This window comes from Strix aluco, chromosome 6, assembly GCF_031877795.1.
Source record: "Strix aluco isolate bStrAlu1 chromosome 6, bStrAlu1.hap1, whole genome shotgun sequence".
Lineage (NCBI taxonomy): Eukaryota > Metazoa > Chordata > Aves > Strigiformes > Strigidae > Strix > Strix aluco.
Window position 1 is genome coordinate 18,471,237 of NC_133936.1, and position 16,697 is coordinate 18,487,933.

The following is a 16,697-nucleotide window of genomic DNA, read 5'->3' on the forward strand; positions in this document are numbered from 1 at the left end:
AGAAGGGCAGGGACATGGTGGGAGGGCACAGCCACTTGCAGTGCAAGGGGTACCCACATGTTCCCGCTCACTGCTGTTTGTCTTGCAAACAGCCTGCTGAGGTGATCTTCCACGCAGCACCCCTCAGCCCAGCCTCCACTCTCCCCACGTACCCGTGGTCCTCAGCCAGCCACCAGTACTCTGCTGGGACTGGCTCACCAGACCTGCCCCACCCGCTGCCCCCACCGGCGCCCTGGCCACCCCCAGGCACACTGCTCACCCCCTCCCTGTGGGACCGTGGGTGCCCACTCTGCCTTGTGGCACCCACAGCTCCGGAGATACACCCACAAAGACCCACCAAGACAAGGATACAAAGATACCAGGGACAGATGCTCACCCGCCGCCACCCATCCAGGACCAGCCCTGCGTGGCCCCTGCCTAGCCCTGGCTGTGGGGTGCCCCCAGCGTGGGGGTGTGCTCAGTCCCCCGGCTCTGCCAGCCTTGCTCAATCCTCAGGAGCTGCTGGGGGAGCCGTGGCCTTACCTGCCTGCTCCCCACTGTTCCCATGGGGACTAATCCCACCTGAAGGTCAGGGAGGCTCCGCCAGCTGCTCACCTCCTGCCTGTGGATTACAGCCTGGGTGTGAGCAGGTGGCAACCGCCGCATCCCCAGGCTGGCCCAGCCCCGCTATGGGACTGACAGCAGGACAAAACCCAGCCGGGCTGCTCCAAAAGGGGCCCCAGGGTGGCAGGTCCCTTGCGGTCTCAGGTGTCCCCACCACATCTGTCATTCCCTACCCAGATGGGAATGCCAGGCACTGGGGCAGAGGAGCTGGTATCTGGTCCTCAGGTCCAGATCCTGACCTGAAATGGATCCCGCTGCTGCCAGCCACTGTGACCTCCTTCCTGCCTGTTACCCCAGATGACCCCAGTCTGGCACCCCAGGACACCCCATAGCCACAGTGTCCTGGAGAAACATGCTGATCCCTACACAGTGCCCCGTGCAGACCAGTCCCAGGGGAGTGGTGATGGAGATGGGGGGAGCATGTCCAACCCCGCACCCAGTCTGTCCTGGATGCAGCTGCAGGTGCCTCTCCTTCAGTGTACTGTATCATATTTGGAGGGGCACCACGGGGTGAGCACAGCTTCCCGGGTCCCAGCTTTACCTAATAACACCTGGGGTGTTGCCATCGGGGTGCAGGGTGCAAGGACAGGGCTGGGGGTGAGGTGGTCCTTGGACCTCCCCTCCCCAGCTCCCTCAGCCCCACAGCCAGGGGATGCCAGCTCAGCCAGCACCTGGCCAAGATCCCACTCCACCCCAGTGCTCCTCCACTCCCCTGTCAGCAACATCTGTATCACCAGGCGCCCCGAGCCAGGGTGACGCTCATCCAGGAGGCAGATGAAAAGCCTGGCAGTGGCAGCTTGCCTCCTCCGGCAGCTCTGAGAAGGCAGCGCAGGCGGGGGTCAAGCCAGGCGCTGCAGCAGGAACAGAACATCCTGCCTCTGGGCTCATGAAGCCGGTAACAGCTGGGTGAGGACCAGCGGCCCTGGCACCCTGCTCAACATCCGTCCCCTGGGCAGGCTGCCCACCCGCTTCCCAGGGCTACTGGCTGGCCTGGGTGAGGGGACCCCCATTGCTCACCTCTTCCCCCAAGGCCCTATAGGAGGATGGGGCTGATGCACTCTGAGATACGGGACTAGTGCAAGCTCTATTTTTTTCCCCCCAGCATCTTGAGTCCTTCAGCAGGTCCCCCCCCTTATCCCCTTCTCTCTTTGGGGTTCAGAGCCCTTTCCTGAGCCAATGGAAAAACCTGTCCCCTCACCCCAGTGGCCTGTGGGTGCAGGGGGGAGGATGCCAGGCTGTACCCACCCTGTGCCCAATGGTCCCCACTGCCAGGCCTGTTGTCTCACCATGGCAGGATGCAGCTCCATCCGTGTCTGCGACCCACCCCTCCCCTCCACCCTGCCTGCCAAATAGCAATGATCTTGTCCCAGAGCCAGCTGGGCTGAAGGCTGCCTCTCCCCATGGTCTCGAGATGGGGAGGGAATGTGTGGGATGGACCCATTGCCTGGAGATGGTATCTGAAGTTACAGCCTGGCACGGGGAGTGCAGGACCCCAGCACAGAGCCAGGACAGTCCGTTATGCTCCCTGTCGCGGTCCTTGCCTTGGCCAGGAGCAGGCTGGGGGGCTGGAGACAACCAAGGAGTGCTCAGAAACACCCTGACCTCCAACACTGGCTCAGCCCCAGGGCTACAAGCAGCCTCAGTCTCCTTGTGCAAGCTGGCTGGGTACCCGCAGTGGTGCTGGGACAGAGTGACCTTCAGGGGCAGAGAGCCCCTGCTCAGCCTGGGCATGTCCTCCACACACAGCGGAACCATGGTGAATAGGCTGGGTGGGGGACAGCTGGGGTCTCGGTGCCCACACAACGCTGGTGCTCAGCCCCTGGGTGCTCACACAGCCCTGTGTGCAGCGGCAGCTCCCTGGATCAATCCCCCCCAGAGCGCTGGGGTGCAGAGCACAACCAGCTGCCTCTGTCACATCCTGCGGGAAAGCAGTGCCTGCCCCGGGATGGCACACCCCATCCGGGCTGGGCAGGACACGCAGCCTGCAGGCAGCACCCCACGGGCAGCCAGCAGCGGTGCACACCTCTGCTCACACCCACACCTTCACACCATGCCCACGCACTGGGACACGGGGCAGCGAGTGTGGCGGGGGCACGGCCAGCGCCACATGTTTAGCTCAGCAGGAACACAGCCACACACTTGCACGCGTGTACACACACAGATGGGCACACACACGGACACACACACACACACTTACACAGGGCAGGGAATACAGCAGCAAGATGTGCGTGCACACACACACACACACACACACAGAGTCATTCACGCAGATGAACACCCATAAAAACATATACGCAAATACACACGCATACGCGTATGCACATACCCACCTGTATGCAACTACACCTATATGCAAATGCAGACCCGGGCACTCGTGCCCCCCCAGCGCTCCTCCTGCACCCTGCCCTCCCCATGCAAAGCCTCCCTGTGCAGAGCTGCCCCATGCAAATCCCCAGCCCTGCTCCCCAAAGCCATGCAAATGGCCTTGCAGGGCCTGGGGGTGGGGGGACAGCACTGCACAGCGCAGGGAGCAGCACCCCCCTGCGCCTCATCCCCTGCCAGCCCGGCACAGCCCTTGTCACTGCTGCTGGGACATATGTGGGTGTTTAAAGCCCCCAGCTCTGCCCAGCTTGGGGATCAGCTCACCCTTGGGTGCTAACCCTGCTAGAGGGACATTCCCTGGACAACACAGCCCGTAGGGCAATGTGGCTTACCCGGGGCCAGCCCCAGCTTTGAAGGGTGTCACGGCTTCCCAGTGCCACTGGGCTGGCAGAGCTGGGAGAGGGAGAGCAGGATGGGAAGATGGCAGGGGAAATTTCTGGTGTTGCCGCTTGCGGCTGTTCCCTTCTCCTGCTGGGACACACCTGCTGCCCTGCGCACAGACCTGCTGCTGGTGCCAGCACAGGGTCTGGCTCCCCAGCTGCTGCCTGGATACCCTGAAAAGCCAAAAAAAATGCTTTTCTGGAGCATCTGGGCTATCTACAGAGTGCAACATGGGTCCCACAGGGTGCTGGGTTGTGCTAGTGCACAAGGCAACCCAGTGGTGCGTGGAGCCACCAAGGCAGAGTGAGACGGCAAGGCAGCACCTCCGCAGCCCTGCTCTGCCAGATACCATCTCCGCCAGGCTCTGTCCCCACGGGGACGCACGTGCGGCGGCTGGAGCAGCACGGGCAGCAGGGTCTGGCTTTGCTCAACGTTATTAATCATGCTCTGTTTGATCCCAGCCTGAGCTGGCCGGCTGCAGGGGGGCTATGCGTATTGGCGGATGTGTTGTGCTTTCTCGGCTTTTCAACTTTGCCAGGCTTGGTGGCAGGAGACAGAGCCCAAAGATGTGGCCCAGAAGGGCCTGTGGCCACTGTGATGGCCAGTCACCACACTGTGGTGGCTGATCCCAGGTTAGGACAGGCATTTGGCTCTGGAGAGACAGGGGGAGCTCAGCACCCCTGGAGATGCTCTGATTTTGGTGTTTTCCCACACTACCTGTTGGAAACTTTCCAAGCACCTGCCCAGGCAGGTTGCCCAGGAGGTGCCTTATCTCCATCCCTTGCAGGGGCACCCCAGGGAGGGAACAGGGTTCTCCTGCTCCAGGGCAGGGGCTGCTGAGCCTTGTCCTGTGCATGGATCGGATGAGGATAAAGGAAAGCAGGAGGAATCATCCTGTCACTTGACACACTCTTAGGCTTCTTCATCTCCAGCCTCTCCTCCCTCCACACTGTGAGGCTGGGCTCAGGGTTTGCGGAGAGGCTGCAGGAAGGGCTCAGGACCCATCTGTAAACTCAGAGCATCCCTGAGCATGGCGGGACGGGACCTGGATCCTGTGTTACAAGAGAAGCGCTGGTGCCTGCCAGAGAGTGCCCAGGAGGACCATCCCTAGGGCAGGGCAGGAGTGTGCTTGAGGCTGTCAGAAAAATTGCAGACATGGACAGGCAGGGGGGTGTGGGGCATTTTCCCTCCTCAGAAAACAGGGTGGGAGGAAAGCAAGGTGGGAGGAAAGCAGGTCCATTGCTGTCCCATCTCCCACCTCTCCGGGACTGCCGGCTGCCTCCATAGCAGCCCCAGGCTCTGACTGTCTCTGCGCTGGCTGCGGGGGGACGGGGACAGGACGCGGGATGGGACAGGAGTCCAGGTCAACCACTGCACTGCGGTTTGAGAGTGGGGTAGGCAGTGGGCAGAGCTGTCCTGAAAGAGACCTCCCGGCTTGTCAGATCCACCCCGCCATGCCCTTCCACAGCAAGCACAGCCAGAGGGATTGCCACCAGCAGGAGCTGGTACTGGCCTGCAGGATGAGAGTGAGCAGCAGGCAACACCTGCCCTGGGCAGCCCAATGCACAGGCAGATGGACCCTGGAAGGGCTGGGAAGTGCAGTTCCTGGAGAAAACCTTGGCAGAGGTGTGCAGGAAAGGATGCTACATCCCCCCATCCTCTGCCCTGCTCCCCCCTGCCTGCTCCTGCCCTCCCTCCCCACTGCCTGCACTGTGTCAGCAGTTAAAGCTCCCTCGGTGCCAACAGACCGTTGAGACCTACCTGGGTGTTTAGCAGAGCCCTGTGAGCTCCGCCCTGGGCCAGTGCAGTGCCAGGGCAGGGCAGCGCTGCCAGGGCTCCCCGTGCCTGCCACAGCGCTGCAGCGCTGCCGGGGTGCAAGGGCCAGGCTGCCCTTCCCAGCAGGCTGAGGCAGGCAGCGGTCAGCCACACAGTTGGGATGCGTGTGCCTAGCGTGTTACACGCACCCGTCATGCCATGGGCACATGGACGTGGGTTCTGCACGTCACAGCCTGCAAAGCTGAGTGTCAGAAACACCCTGTGTACCGATGCCATGTGGGTCCCATGTCCCACGCATGTGCAAGTCCCATGGTGTTCGTGCATGCTGCGTGTGGATTGCACCATCTGTGTGCGCTCCTGTCCGTCGCTTCACACATGTGCCACGCACAGGTCATAAGCTGCATGCGTGTGTTTGGGTGAAGACTGCGTGTTGTGCGTGTCCCTTGTGCGCTCCACACAGGGGCTGTATGTTCATCCTGGCACACGTGCTGCGAACCAGCCTGCAGGTCCTGCGTGAGTCGCAAGCGAGCGTGTGCTCCTGACGGGGGCCGCAGGAGGCGGGCGTGCGGGGCACGCTGCGGCGGTGTGCGGGTGCCATGGTGCCTGTGCGCGCCAGTCGCACGCTTGCAGATGGGCTGGACCTGCCTAACGCGAGCCGAACGAACAAAACGTTCAGGTCAGGTCTTGCACGTGGGGCTCGACGCCAGGCAAGTGCAGAGTTGCTCCGGGCTTGGACGGCATGGGCTGGAGGGGTGCTCAGCCACGGGCTGCTGGCAGTCCCTTCCCCATCCTTCCTCCCAAGCTGGGTCGCTCCAGGCTGGGAGCCGGTGTCGTTGCTGCGCCTGCTGCTCCGAACCAGCTTGTCCCAGGGTAAAATCTGGAAGGTGGATGCTTGACACCTGCTGCCTGGGAAAGCCAAACAGAGCAGGGGCGGGTTAAACTGGCATGGCAGGGTGGGGAGGAAGGGTGGAGAAGGAAGGAAGGAAGGAAGGAAAAAAGTAAATGAAGGAGGGGAGGAGAACAGAAAGGATCAGAAAATAGAGGTGAGAGAGGAGGGAAGAGTTAAGGGAAGGGAACAGACGGGACGGTGTCCCCCGAGTCCATCCCCTTCCCTCCCAGGAGTTCGGGAACACCAGCAGGCTCCCAGTGCTTGTCCTGAGGAAGCCCCCTGGGTGTCCTCCGCGCCCAGCACCCCGCTCCCAGCCGGGCAGGCTGGACCCCGGCCCAGGTGTGCCAGGTTACAGCAGCTCACCTGGCTCCGGTGACACGCTGGCAGCTGGCAGGTGAGCGACTTCGCCTTCCCCCGCCGGCTCACAAGCAGAAAATGAGGGTGACGCTGGCTGGATGGGGCTTTTATAGCCCTGATAAAAATAGCGCTGGCTGGCCGGTGATCGGGGGGCCGGAGAGATGTGACTGAGCAGAGACAGGCGAGAGGGCTGGGCTGGCGGCAACGAGCCTTCTCCCCAGCACACCTGTCACGGCTCTGTGTTTGCTCAGAGCAAATATTGACCCAGGGAAGGCAGGCTGGGCAAGGGAGGCGATTAGCCCACCTAGATTAGAGGCAGAGCAGGTCTCTATGCAAACTCTCCAGGGCTGCCTTTGTTAATGGGAGCCTGATGGGCTGATAGGAGCCAGGAGCCTGGGTGCTGGGGAGGAGGAGGTGGGGGGGGTGAGAGGAGGAGACATTCATTAACCTGCACTGCAACAACACCAGCTGTCACTTTTCCACCCACCTGCCTGGCTCACTTTGCAGCCAGGGGTGAGGGGAGAGCGGGGGGTCAGGGGAGGCAGGTGTGGGGGTACCCTACCTGGGCAGCTGTGGTGTGGGGGCTGCTTGCTTGCAATGCTTTGGGCTGCTGAAAGGTGAGGGAGCGGTAAGGTGCCCAGGCTGGAAAGCAAAGCTACTGCCTATCCTAAGCAGCCTAACACCGAGTTCCAGTGATGGCAAGGACCCCCTTGCCCCCTCCCCAATCCCTCCACTCATGCTGAAGACCCCTTGGGCACACCAGGGTGGTGCACACTTCATTGACAGGAGCCCACAGACCTCTGACCCAGGCAGCAAAGCAGAGCTCTACAAAATCACCTCTGCTTGCTCTCTTTGGGAGCGATTCCAGCATGGCCGCATGGGCCAGGAGCCAGCTCTCCTAACGCAGCCACAAGAACAGGATGTGTTTCACTCCATGTGCACATGCCTTCCTGTGGGGTCACCGCATCCCAGAGTCACACCACTCACCCACATCCCGGCTGTGTCACTACCCAGCGGGGTAACCGGTGCAGGCACCCCCACGCTGACTCTGGGAGCAGCGTGCAGAGCCCACGGAGGACCCAGGAGAAGTTTAGACACACTCCTGCAGCACCCAGCCATGCTACTCAGCCCTGATAGCTGATCTCAGCTGGAGCCAGCAGGAGCTGGGGTATCTCTCTGGGTTACTCTGGCACCTCCAGCTCCCTGGATAACAGAGCATGAAGTGCAGCTTCGGTGGCAGGAGAAGCTCCTTTGTGCAAGTGCACTGGCGTGTTTGTTTGTGTAGATGGGTGTGTTTGAGGGTGGGGAAGGGGGTAACGCTGCTTTAACCCCCACAGTGGACACCTGCGGGTATCCCGGTCCTGGGTGTGCTTTAGAAACTGCCACCATTGTTCTTTCCAGAGCCAGAATGTGCTTGCAGTGGATTCCCAAATGTAAGTGGATAGTTGCAATTCCTTATCAGCCACTGCCACCCAGCTCTTCTTCCTTGGAGACGTCCCTCTCAGAGTCAGGGTTTGGACAGGCAGTCTCCATCCCTCCTGCCTGCTGCTGCCTCTGGGGCTGGGGTCCTGCAGGCACCCGGCCCAGCAGAGTCTGGCACAGGAACGTGCTGGAGTGATGCCAACCTGCTGGCCTCAGTCACCCTGATCCTCTTTACCGGTAGTTCGGCCATCAAAGGAAATGCAGAACCACCGCTGCCCTGGGTTGTGGTGCTAAGAGGAAATGCGATTTCCTCTCCTTTTGATGCTATACAGGCCCCGATGCTCAGGCTTGCCCACTTTTCCATGTGGGAAATGTGCTGGGCAGGACCCCTGCCTCTCCCTGCTGGGCCATGCACTGGCAGAGCAGAGCAGCAGCTCCTGCCATAGGCTGCCTGGCTGTCCCCGCCACTTTCCAAAGAAGCCAGAAAACCCCCAAACACCACACTGGTGCTGCTGTAGTTCCAGCAGACATCTCCAAGCCTATGTGCTGTGTCAGAAATGCTCTCTCACCCCAACCTCTCTCCTGCAAGGGTAGACCCCCACCATGCACCAACCAACCACAAAGACTCCCCTTTGCAGGGCTGCCCTATGGAAAATGGGAGAAAAGTGGGTCCCTTGAGCTTGCAGAGTGCCCCACACCGGACAGTTATCCCAGAGAACAGCTTCCACCTGCCCTGGCCTTGGCATCTCCAGGGCAGCATCTACCAGCATGTGCTCTTCCCTGGCAGGCGGGCAGGCAGCGTGGGGATTGAGCCTGTTTATGCACTCAGCAGGGCTGGCCCCGGCAGAGGCAGGCTCAGCCTCCTCTCACAGCAGCCAAGGGTTTGTGCTGCCTCACTGTCCCATGACTAGCTCACATCAGAGCACCTCTCACACCCATCAGGAGCCACCATTGTGCCCTGGCCTGACCTGAGCATGGACTAAAAAGTCCCCATTCTCAAAAGCAATACAGCTGAGCCAGTAAAGTCCAGTATCTCAGACATGCGAGGCCAGGAGTGAAGAGTCAGACACCAGAGCTCTGCCTAGGTCTTTGGGAGGATCACCTTCACGTTTTTGCTTCCCAGACTTTGCCCTGCCTGCGTAGACACTGCAGGCTGGTAAGGGCAGGACCTTTCCAGGTTCCTACCTAATACTCAGTATGGGGGGAAGAAGGGGTTGATTCCAACCAGGGGCTGTGCACATCTGCAGCAGAGGGCCCAGGGGACTGTCCCCCAACACTGCCACCTTCACCCCATGGACACAGAGCCACAATAAGTGGGTCTTTGCAGGGGATTCAGGCTCCCCAGCTGCAATGGGACAGCAGAGCCTTGCAGACACCCTAGCAGGGAAGACCAAGAGCAGCTTTGTTCCCTTCCCTTTATCTCCCAGACAATGGCACGATTCAGCAGGTGTTAAATGTTTTAATGGGATTCAGGATAGCTTCTGTTGCCCACCTGCCCCAAGGCCATTCACCCCTCCCTAGGAGCCAGGACTAACAGCCAAGAAGAAAAGGCCTGTTGTGTGTTGCATTAACTGCCTGATGACTGAGCACTCCTGATAACTAGCACAAGGAGGAGGGGAGCCCCAAGCCCACACTCAGCCATCCTCAAGCTGGCTCTATACCTGTCGGCAGCCTGTCCCGGCCAGCCTGGCCACCAACCCACTTCACCACCCGAACACCAGTGGGAAAGAGCAGGACCCATATCTACAATATCTCCATTAGAGAAGTGTGCATTAGAAACGTGGCTGGTGTTGGGGCAGGGTCCAAATCCAGCCCTGGAAACCAGTACAACAAGCTCAATATCCAGCCCTGGAAACCAGTACAACAAGCTCAATCTCCCACCTGCCCGAGACCCAGATGAGGTTAGTGGAGACAGGGCTTCTCCCCTCTTCTGGGAGCTGGGCTGGGGGTCTGGCTCTGCTACAGTCCCACGGCTGATTGCCTTCACCCTCGGCAGGGGGTAGCAACAAAGCCTCTTACTAATGGACAAGTTCTCCCCACCAGCACTGCACATCTCTGCCAACCCTTCACCGCACCCCAAGATCCAAGCATGAGGAGGAGCAGCAGGTAAGCACTGAAGCTGCTGGGTGAGTACATTGCTGTGGGCTCCCCACTCAGCAGCTCCTGGGGGTGCTGCTGTCTCCCATTCCCTTTGCCAAAGGGACAGCAGTGTGTCTTGGTCACACATGCACATGTTTTCCAAAACCAGGGCCAGGGTCTGGTTCCCAGCTTGAGAGGATGAAGCAAGATTTTCCCCAACCTGGGAAAGGGGTTATCCCTGGTGTGTTTTTAACTCAGGATGAACATAAAAGAAGAAGTGTCAGACAGCTGCTAATGGCTTTGCTTAGTGCACAGAGTGGCAGAGTGACAGACACCAGAGAAGACCTAGAGGTGACACACCACCATCTCACAGCCCCTGCAAAGAGCCAAGGGAAGAAAGATTAATATCTCAGCTGTGTAGGTAGCTCTCAAACCTCTTGTTCCCTGACTCACTCTCTGATGAAGGCACTGTCTCAGGGCTCTCTTCTACCAGAGAGATGCTAATCAGAGAAGTGAATTTACCTCTGATAGTGCTCCAAGAGGTAAGTACAGTGTGAGTTCCGTTTCCTCCAGGTCCAGGCCACGTTCAGCATGGGAGAAGAGGGGGCAATAGGAGCTTTAATGTCAAAAAAATCATTCTCTGCTCGTGTCTGCACTCAGGCTCCATCCATTTGCTCTTGGGTGTTACACCAGACCAACACACACCATTCCCCATGTTGACCCATCTGTCCCACAAGGCAGAGGAGTTAAAGGTGATGCAGCAGGTCTGAGGATGGACAAATCCACTGATGTTGTCTCCACTGCTCCAGGCTGCCCTTGGGCTCCTGCAGGCAGCTGGATTCAACTTGCTTTAGGACAAGGGTGAGGCTCCTGCCCCTGCCTGCGTTACCCATTTGGGAAGCCTGTCACAGGACTACAGAGCATCTGCAGTGAGCAAACCCTAGTGAGGAGCCTGGACGAGGCAGAGTCACCCCAACTGGACTGAACAGCCAGTCCCTGCTGCTGCCTTGAGCTGGGGAGGAACAAGGTGGTACCCCATTGCCTGTTCAGCACCAGCCAAAGCCCAGAGGAGGACAGAAAAGCTGCTGTGACACAGGAGACCTGGCAGCCAGAGTGCTGGGGGCAGGGGGAGGAGAGGGTCTGTACTTCTCATGAGCAGGATCCAGGACCCATGCGAAGGCCCCAGGCGCCCAGGCTGAGCTCAGGAGCTGACTGTGCCTTTGCTGTATCTCTGACAACAGGTACAGCTCGGCCCTGGGGCTTAGTAACGGTTACGCAGGCAGGGCTCCTGCACAGAGTGGAGTGCTGGGGTGGTGCTGGGTGAGCTGCAGCACCCCCGGGGCACAGCAGGCATCTGGCCTCTGCCAAGTGGGGCAAAAGCCCTCCGCAGCTCCTCGTGCATGGTCTTTTCTTGGGCTGCGAGGGGAGAAAGTGCAGCTCTGGTCTTGGCTGGGTGCTGGCACTAGGAACACAGGGCAGAAGGGTTTGGAGGGGTCACCAGCTGCATCCCCACCAGAGCAGGGTGACTGGCGAGCCCTACGTAGGCTGCAGAAGAGGGGAGATACTGCAAACCCAGCCTCGCTGCCTGGCACAGCCCACCTGCAGCCTCTGCCAGGGAGCAGGCCGGCGGTGCCCAGCACCAGCCCCAGCTCCGCGCTGGTACCTGGGGTTCCTCACAACTAACAGTGCCACCTCCCGGCTGTGACACACCCGGCTCCCTCACAGTGACACCCTCCCGCAGCCTGCCCGACCCCCGCACCAGGCCAAGGCTCAAAGGCATCCCCTTCCCCGGGTGACAGCCTTGCAGTTGGGAAAGGGGAGAGCTCCTCCAGGGTGCTCCCAAACCCAGACGCATGGATTACATATGTTACACAACGGTGTCCGTGTGCCCAGAGGCCAAGCTCCTTTTATTGGGCTGCCAAGTGTGCTAGATGGTGCTACAGCTGCTCTTGGGCTGGGTTGCTGTACATGGGACCTGCAGCAGCCACTGGAGCAAGGAGAGGAGGAGGATTCGGTACCTGTGTCCTATTGATGTCAGGAGGGGCTCAGCACCTCAATGCCCCAAGCAGATTCAACTCCTCTCCCAGCTGGTACAGACTGGGAGCTGTGGGAACAGTCATAGAGGTTGTCCATATGCTCCCTGTAAAGCGCAGGGAGGTTCCTCTCTGATGATGTGGCCAGCCACAGAGAGGAGAGATCTCACGAACTCTGCTGTGGAGTCACCAGAGGATTCAAATTGGAACTGAGGACATAATCAGGACATAGCTCCTCAGACGTAGCCAGCATGCTGAGCTCAGGTCATGGTGTGGGAGGATCAGAGCTCCTCTGGACATCACAAGGACACAATGAAGAGTGGAGAGAGTTGATGTGCTTGAAGAGCTCAAGCAGCACAGTGCCCAGCAGCTATCCTCGTGAGGGTGGGGGTGCTGGATTGCTGATTCTGAAGAAGAAGAGATTGCTTTTGGGGTGGGGAGAGTGCAGCCTGCTGCTGCCTCCCCCCAGGCAATCATCCCTCCCTGAGAGATCGCAGGGAACACTCATCGTCTATCTAGACAAAACTCCTGCAGCTCTGCAGATGACATCTCCATCCAACAACCCTTTCCCATTCTCCCTCAATCCCATCTCCCTGCACTTCACCCCAAGCTGGGGCAAAGCCCCAGATCTGCCTCCCCACTGGTGGCTATTCCTTCCAGCTAACTAGATCCCCCATCATCTTGGACTATGATCGCTTTGCGCCCTTTCTGCTGTCAGAGGCTGTGCTGCCTGCACCTTGACCACGTTTCCCAAGAGACCCTCCTTGTGCTGGGCTCTCCAGTGCCACAGACCAGCCCCTTCTGCCAACCACCCACTCATGGGGCCCTGTCCTGGGGCTGCATGATGGCCTCAGGCCCACAGAAGGGCTGTAGCGTGACCACCTCTGGTCTGTGGCTCAGGACGAGCCAAGAAGCAGCAGAGGCTTTGGGAGTGGATTCCCTCTTTTGCACAGGCAGCCTTGGCATTGATAAGCAACGATCCAGCTAATCCATGTGGTCTAGGAAATGGGTTGTGCTTCAGCCTGACATATTAAGGACAAGTCCTGTCCCCCACCACAGCACAGATACATTCTGCTACCTTCGGGAAGGGCTGGGGGGCAGAGCAATGACCCTGGGCCGGGCTGTCAGCACCACCTCCCCACGGCTGGCTTCAATCACGATGTTCTGCAGTGTGTTTTCCAGCACCAGCTCCACCAGGTTCCCAAAGGCCAGCTGCCTGGAGGGACAAAAGTACAGGCAGAGGACAGCTATCAGAAAGCAGATAAGGCAGGCTGCTTGCTGTGACTCCTCCCAGGACACATCAGGCACAGCAGTGGAGCACACACTGTTTCCTACACACTGAGGCCAGTGAACCAAAGATTTGAGCAATGGGGTGCTGACCCTCCTCCCAGAACTGCTACCAGCTGGCATCAGGCCCTGACCTCGGACAGAGCTGGGTAACTGTGGTTTCACTGGTTTCTCCCTCCAAGCTGTGCTGTAGTTAGTATTTGTGCATATGCTTGTGGCCTGTAGCAGTGTGCAAGGGTGTAGCCACAGCAAAGGCAAGGTGATGAAATACTGCAGTAAAAATAAAAGCACCCACTGCACTCTAATGTCTAATACAGCCAGAACTGTCCGAGCATAAAGCAGACTTCACTCACCACCAGCATCCTGGCACTGCCCAGGGCTCAACCCCAAGACACAGCAAACCTGTGCTCTTCACAAACCTGCACTCAGGAGCGGGTGGCGAGGTGGGCTAGTGTCGATTCCTACCCAGAGCACCCAGAACACCACAGCAGAAATGCCACAGGGCACAAGGAGAAATGGGTTTCTGGCCAGGCAGCGTGCTGCCGTGACTGCCCTGCCTATGCAGCTCTTACCTTTTATGTGTGAGCTCTTCCTCACCTGCTCATCATCTCCTTCTGCTCCCTCAACTGCTCATGGTGTAAAATCTCCGAAGACTCCAAATCGTAGTTGGGAGAGGATTCCTGCCTCATTTCTTTCCTCTCTCCATCCTTCTCAGGGTAAAGATCTGGGGAAGCAGAGACCCTGGAGGGGACCGTGGAGCACCATCCCCTGTCCCGGAGTTCTGCACACCGGAACTGGGAGAAATATGGAATGGGCTCATTCAGGCTTTTTCTCACTGCATCGTGGAACTGGGTGTTCTGCAAGAGGCCTCTGGGAGGAGGAAAACAAGGGATGAGTCCCAGCAAATCAGATATCTGTATGACCCCAGAGCATCATTACAAGACAGTACAAATCAGAGGAAAACTCTGACTGATGTCAATGTTTAGTCTGTCCCTTCTTGCTTTCTGGGCCTAAGGGAGGCAGCAAGATGGGTTGAGCTAAGGAAACTACCTTTGCCTCCGCAGCATTGGTTCTTTACATTTCTGCAGCTGACAGGCAAAATAGGAGAATCCCAATGCAGCCTGTTCCCAAGACCACGGTAGGCAGAGTGCCCTGGTTGCTGGGCAGTGACACCGTTCACTATGCAGAGATGGGCCCAGCTCCCAGCTGGGGAGCAAGACCCTGCCTTTGCCTGTCACACCAGGACTCCTGAGCTTGTAGTCCCCAGGGTAGCCTTTGGCAGGCTGGATCCCCTGTCCTGGTGCAATGTGAGTGCACAGACTCCTCTGGGATCAGCAGGGGCTGGCCGTGCTGCATGCACTCCCCTGGAGGACAGAGGCTCCAAAGTGGGTGAGGGTGAAGGGACACGCACCTGATAACACCTGTGAGTATGTCAGTCACTATCTGCAACTCCTGTTTGGAAGCAGCAGCCAGGGACAGCCATTTGGGGTCCATGTCCATCCTGTCTCTGCCCCTACTCCCATTCACAAACTTGTTCTCCAAGGGCTGGTTGCTGAAGGGGCTGGGAAAGGAGGAGTCATTCCATCAGTGGCAGCACTACCGAACCCAACTACCAAAGACCTGCATCCCCCTGGCTGAGTAGCAGCACTGCAGGCAAGCGGGGATCAGTGCAGGGAACCAGGGGAGGAGTGGGAACTGCTGCATTTGTGCCAGCAGCAGGGACACTGCTGTAAGAGAGGAGCACTGAGCTCCAAGAGTATCTGCCTTTTAAGGGAGGAACAGAAATAGGTCATGTCAACTAATGCTGGGGAAAGCAAGGCAACTCCTGTCTAATACTGAGGCACTGGAGAGGAGCAGAGCTCAGCTCCAAGTTCAGTGCATATCACAGCATGGGCAGCCCTGGCTCAGATGAAGAGGCCAATCCAAAAAGCTGTATCGCTTACTGGGACAAGAAGTGTTTGGGGAACTCCAAGGTGAAGTTGCTGAAGAAGTCCTCAATAGAGTAGGACCTGGCTGTCACACCAAGGTGTAAGAGGATGGGCTTGGGAGGCTCTGGTTTGACCCACACCCGGCTGGCTTCTTTGTCCGACAGCAGCCTCCTCTGAAAGTGTCCAGCTGGCAGATTGGGCATAGGGTGGTTTTTAATAGGGGGTAGTGTCTGTTGGAGAGAAAAAAATGGCAGGTACTTAGTTGTTCCTTTGGTTACAGATAGGCTGGTGTAGGTGTGAGCACAGGCATGAGAACTAGAAAGCCCAGCAGGCAGAGCCACCAGATTCTGGACAGGAGACAGTGTCCAAATGATCTTGGCACTGCAGTACCGCTATCAGGCATGAGCAGCCATGCTGGAAATCAGGTCTGCCCCCTCCTCACTGCCTAGTGTGCCAGCCCTGAGTGCCAGCAGGACTTCAGGGTCTCCCCAGGACACTCAAGGCTGTTGTACTCCGATTCATCCCTGTGGAACTCTGGGAGAGCATCTCTGCTCTTCTGAACACACCGGGAGTGCTGTGGGAGAAGGGATGTGCAGGAATGCGTGGGGAAATTATCCCCCAAGCCTGGAAGGAAACCAGGAACTGACTCCAGCCACACTACATGGGTCGGTTTGGGGTTGCATTACCAGCAGTCAGTTTGGGGGAAGTTTCTTAGGGCAGGAGTAGTCCAGAAGCCTGGGCTAGGAGGACACCACTCAGATCTGTATAAGCCCTCAGGTATCACAGGACTTGAGCAACCTTTGGGATATAGCTCTCCAACCTCTGGGAATGAGGCCAGAGGCCTTCACCACTCTTGACACAGACACAGCAGGTGATTGTAGGCTCCAAATTGTCACTAGGAGCTAAAACCCTAGAGGACTAAATGAAACTGGTTTTACTTTTCTCCAGCCATCCTTATGTTCACCCCAGAGAATGCCTCAACCTGCATCACTGATCACACCTAACAGCACAGGGCAGACAGTTCAAGCTAGAGCTGCCACCTTCACACTGCCATGTGGAGGCACTCTGCAGGGTCCTAGGAGCACTGCTACAGCCTTGCAGTGGTGGCAGTCCTGAGATAACAAGCTGCATCTCCTAGCTGAGTCAGTCTGCTCAGGCCCAGCCTCACGTCAGCTCCCCTTAATCCTTCCACGTCTTGGGTTAGCTGGTTCTCCACAAGGCCTGTCATTCCCACAGCATGTCCTGCTGATGGCTGTAGATGCAGCGTGGCTCTGCCTTTGAGCCCAGGCAGTCCTGCAGAGCATTCACTGGGACCTTGTCTCACCCCTTGCCACCACTGCTGTCTTTTCCAGCAATGCACACAGTTGTGCAAACTTGAGGGGAAACAAAGATGAACTGGGCAAACTGAGCTTTAAAGCTTTCCGTGCACTTAAGGCAGTTCCTGCCTGCAGCTTTTCCCAAGGCACAGAGCACAGCTCTTTTAGTGCTGAGGACAAAGTCTGCACTACATCACACCAGGGTCCTGCTGCTTTCCGTCATGGCACACATTCCATTGAGGCC

At 58.3% G+C, this 16,697-nt stretch overlaps 1 protein-coding gene across 1 annotated transcript in view; it reads right to left on the reverse strand.

Annotated features, from left to right (window-relative positions):
* Positions 1-11,769: 11,769 nt before the first annotated feature.
* The window catches only part of CFAP65 (cilia and flagella associated protein 65), a 32,846-nt gene continuing 27,918 nt past the window's right edge, over positions 11,770-16,697 (reverse strand). The window contains exons 28-32 of the mRNA XM_074828267.1: positions 15,153-15,367; positions 14,621-14,770; positions 13,807-14,079; positions 13,001-13,138; positions 11,770-12,329 (exon numbers count right to left, since the gene is read on the reverse strand). Coding sequence (XP_074684368.1) covers positions 12,293-12,329; positions 13,001-13,138; positions 13,807-14,079; positions 14,621-14,770; positions 15,153-15,367 — 813 coding nt within the window. The 3' untranslated portion in view covers positions 11,770-12,292. The remainder of the gene's footprint in view (positions 12,330-13,000; positions 13,139-13,806; positions 14,080-14,620; positions 14,771-15,152; positions 15,368-16,697) is intronic.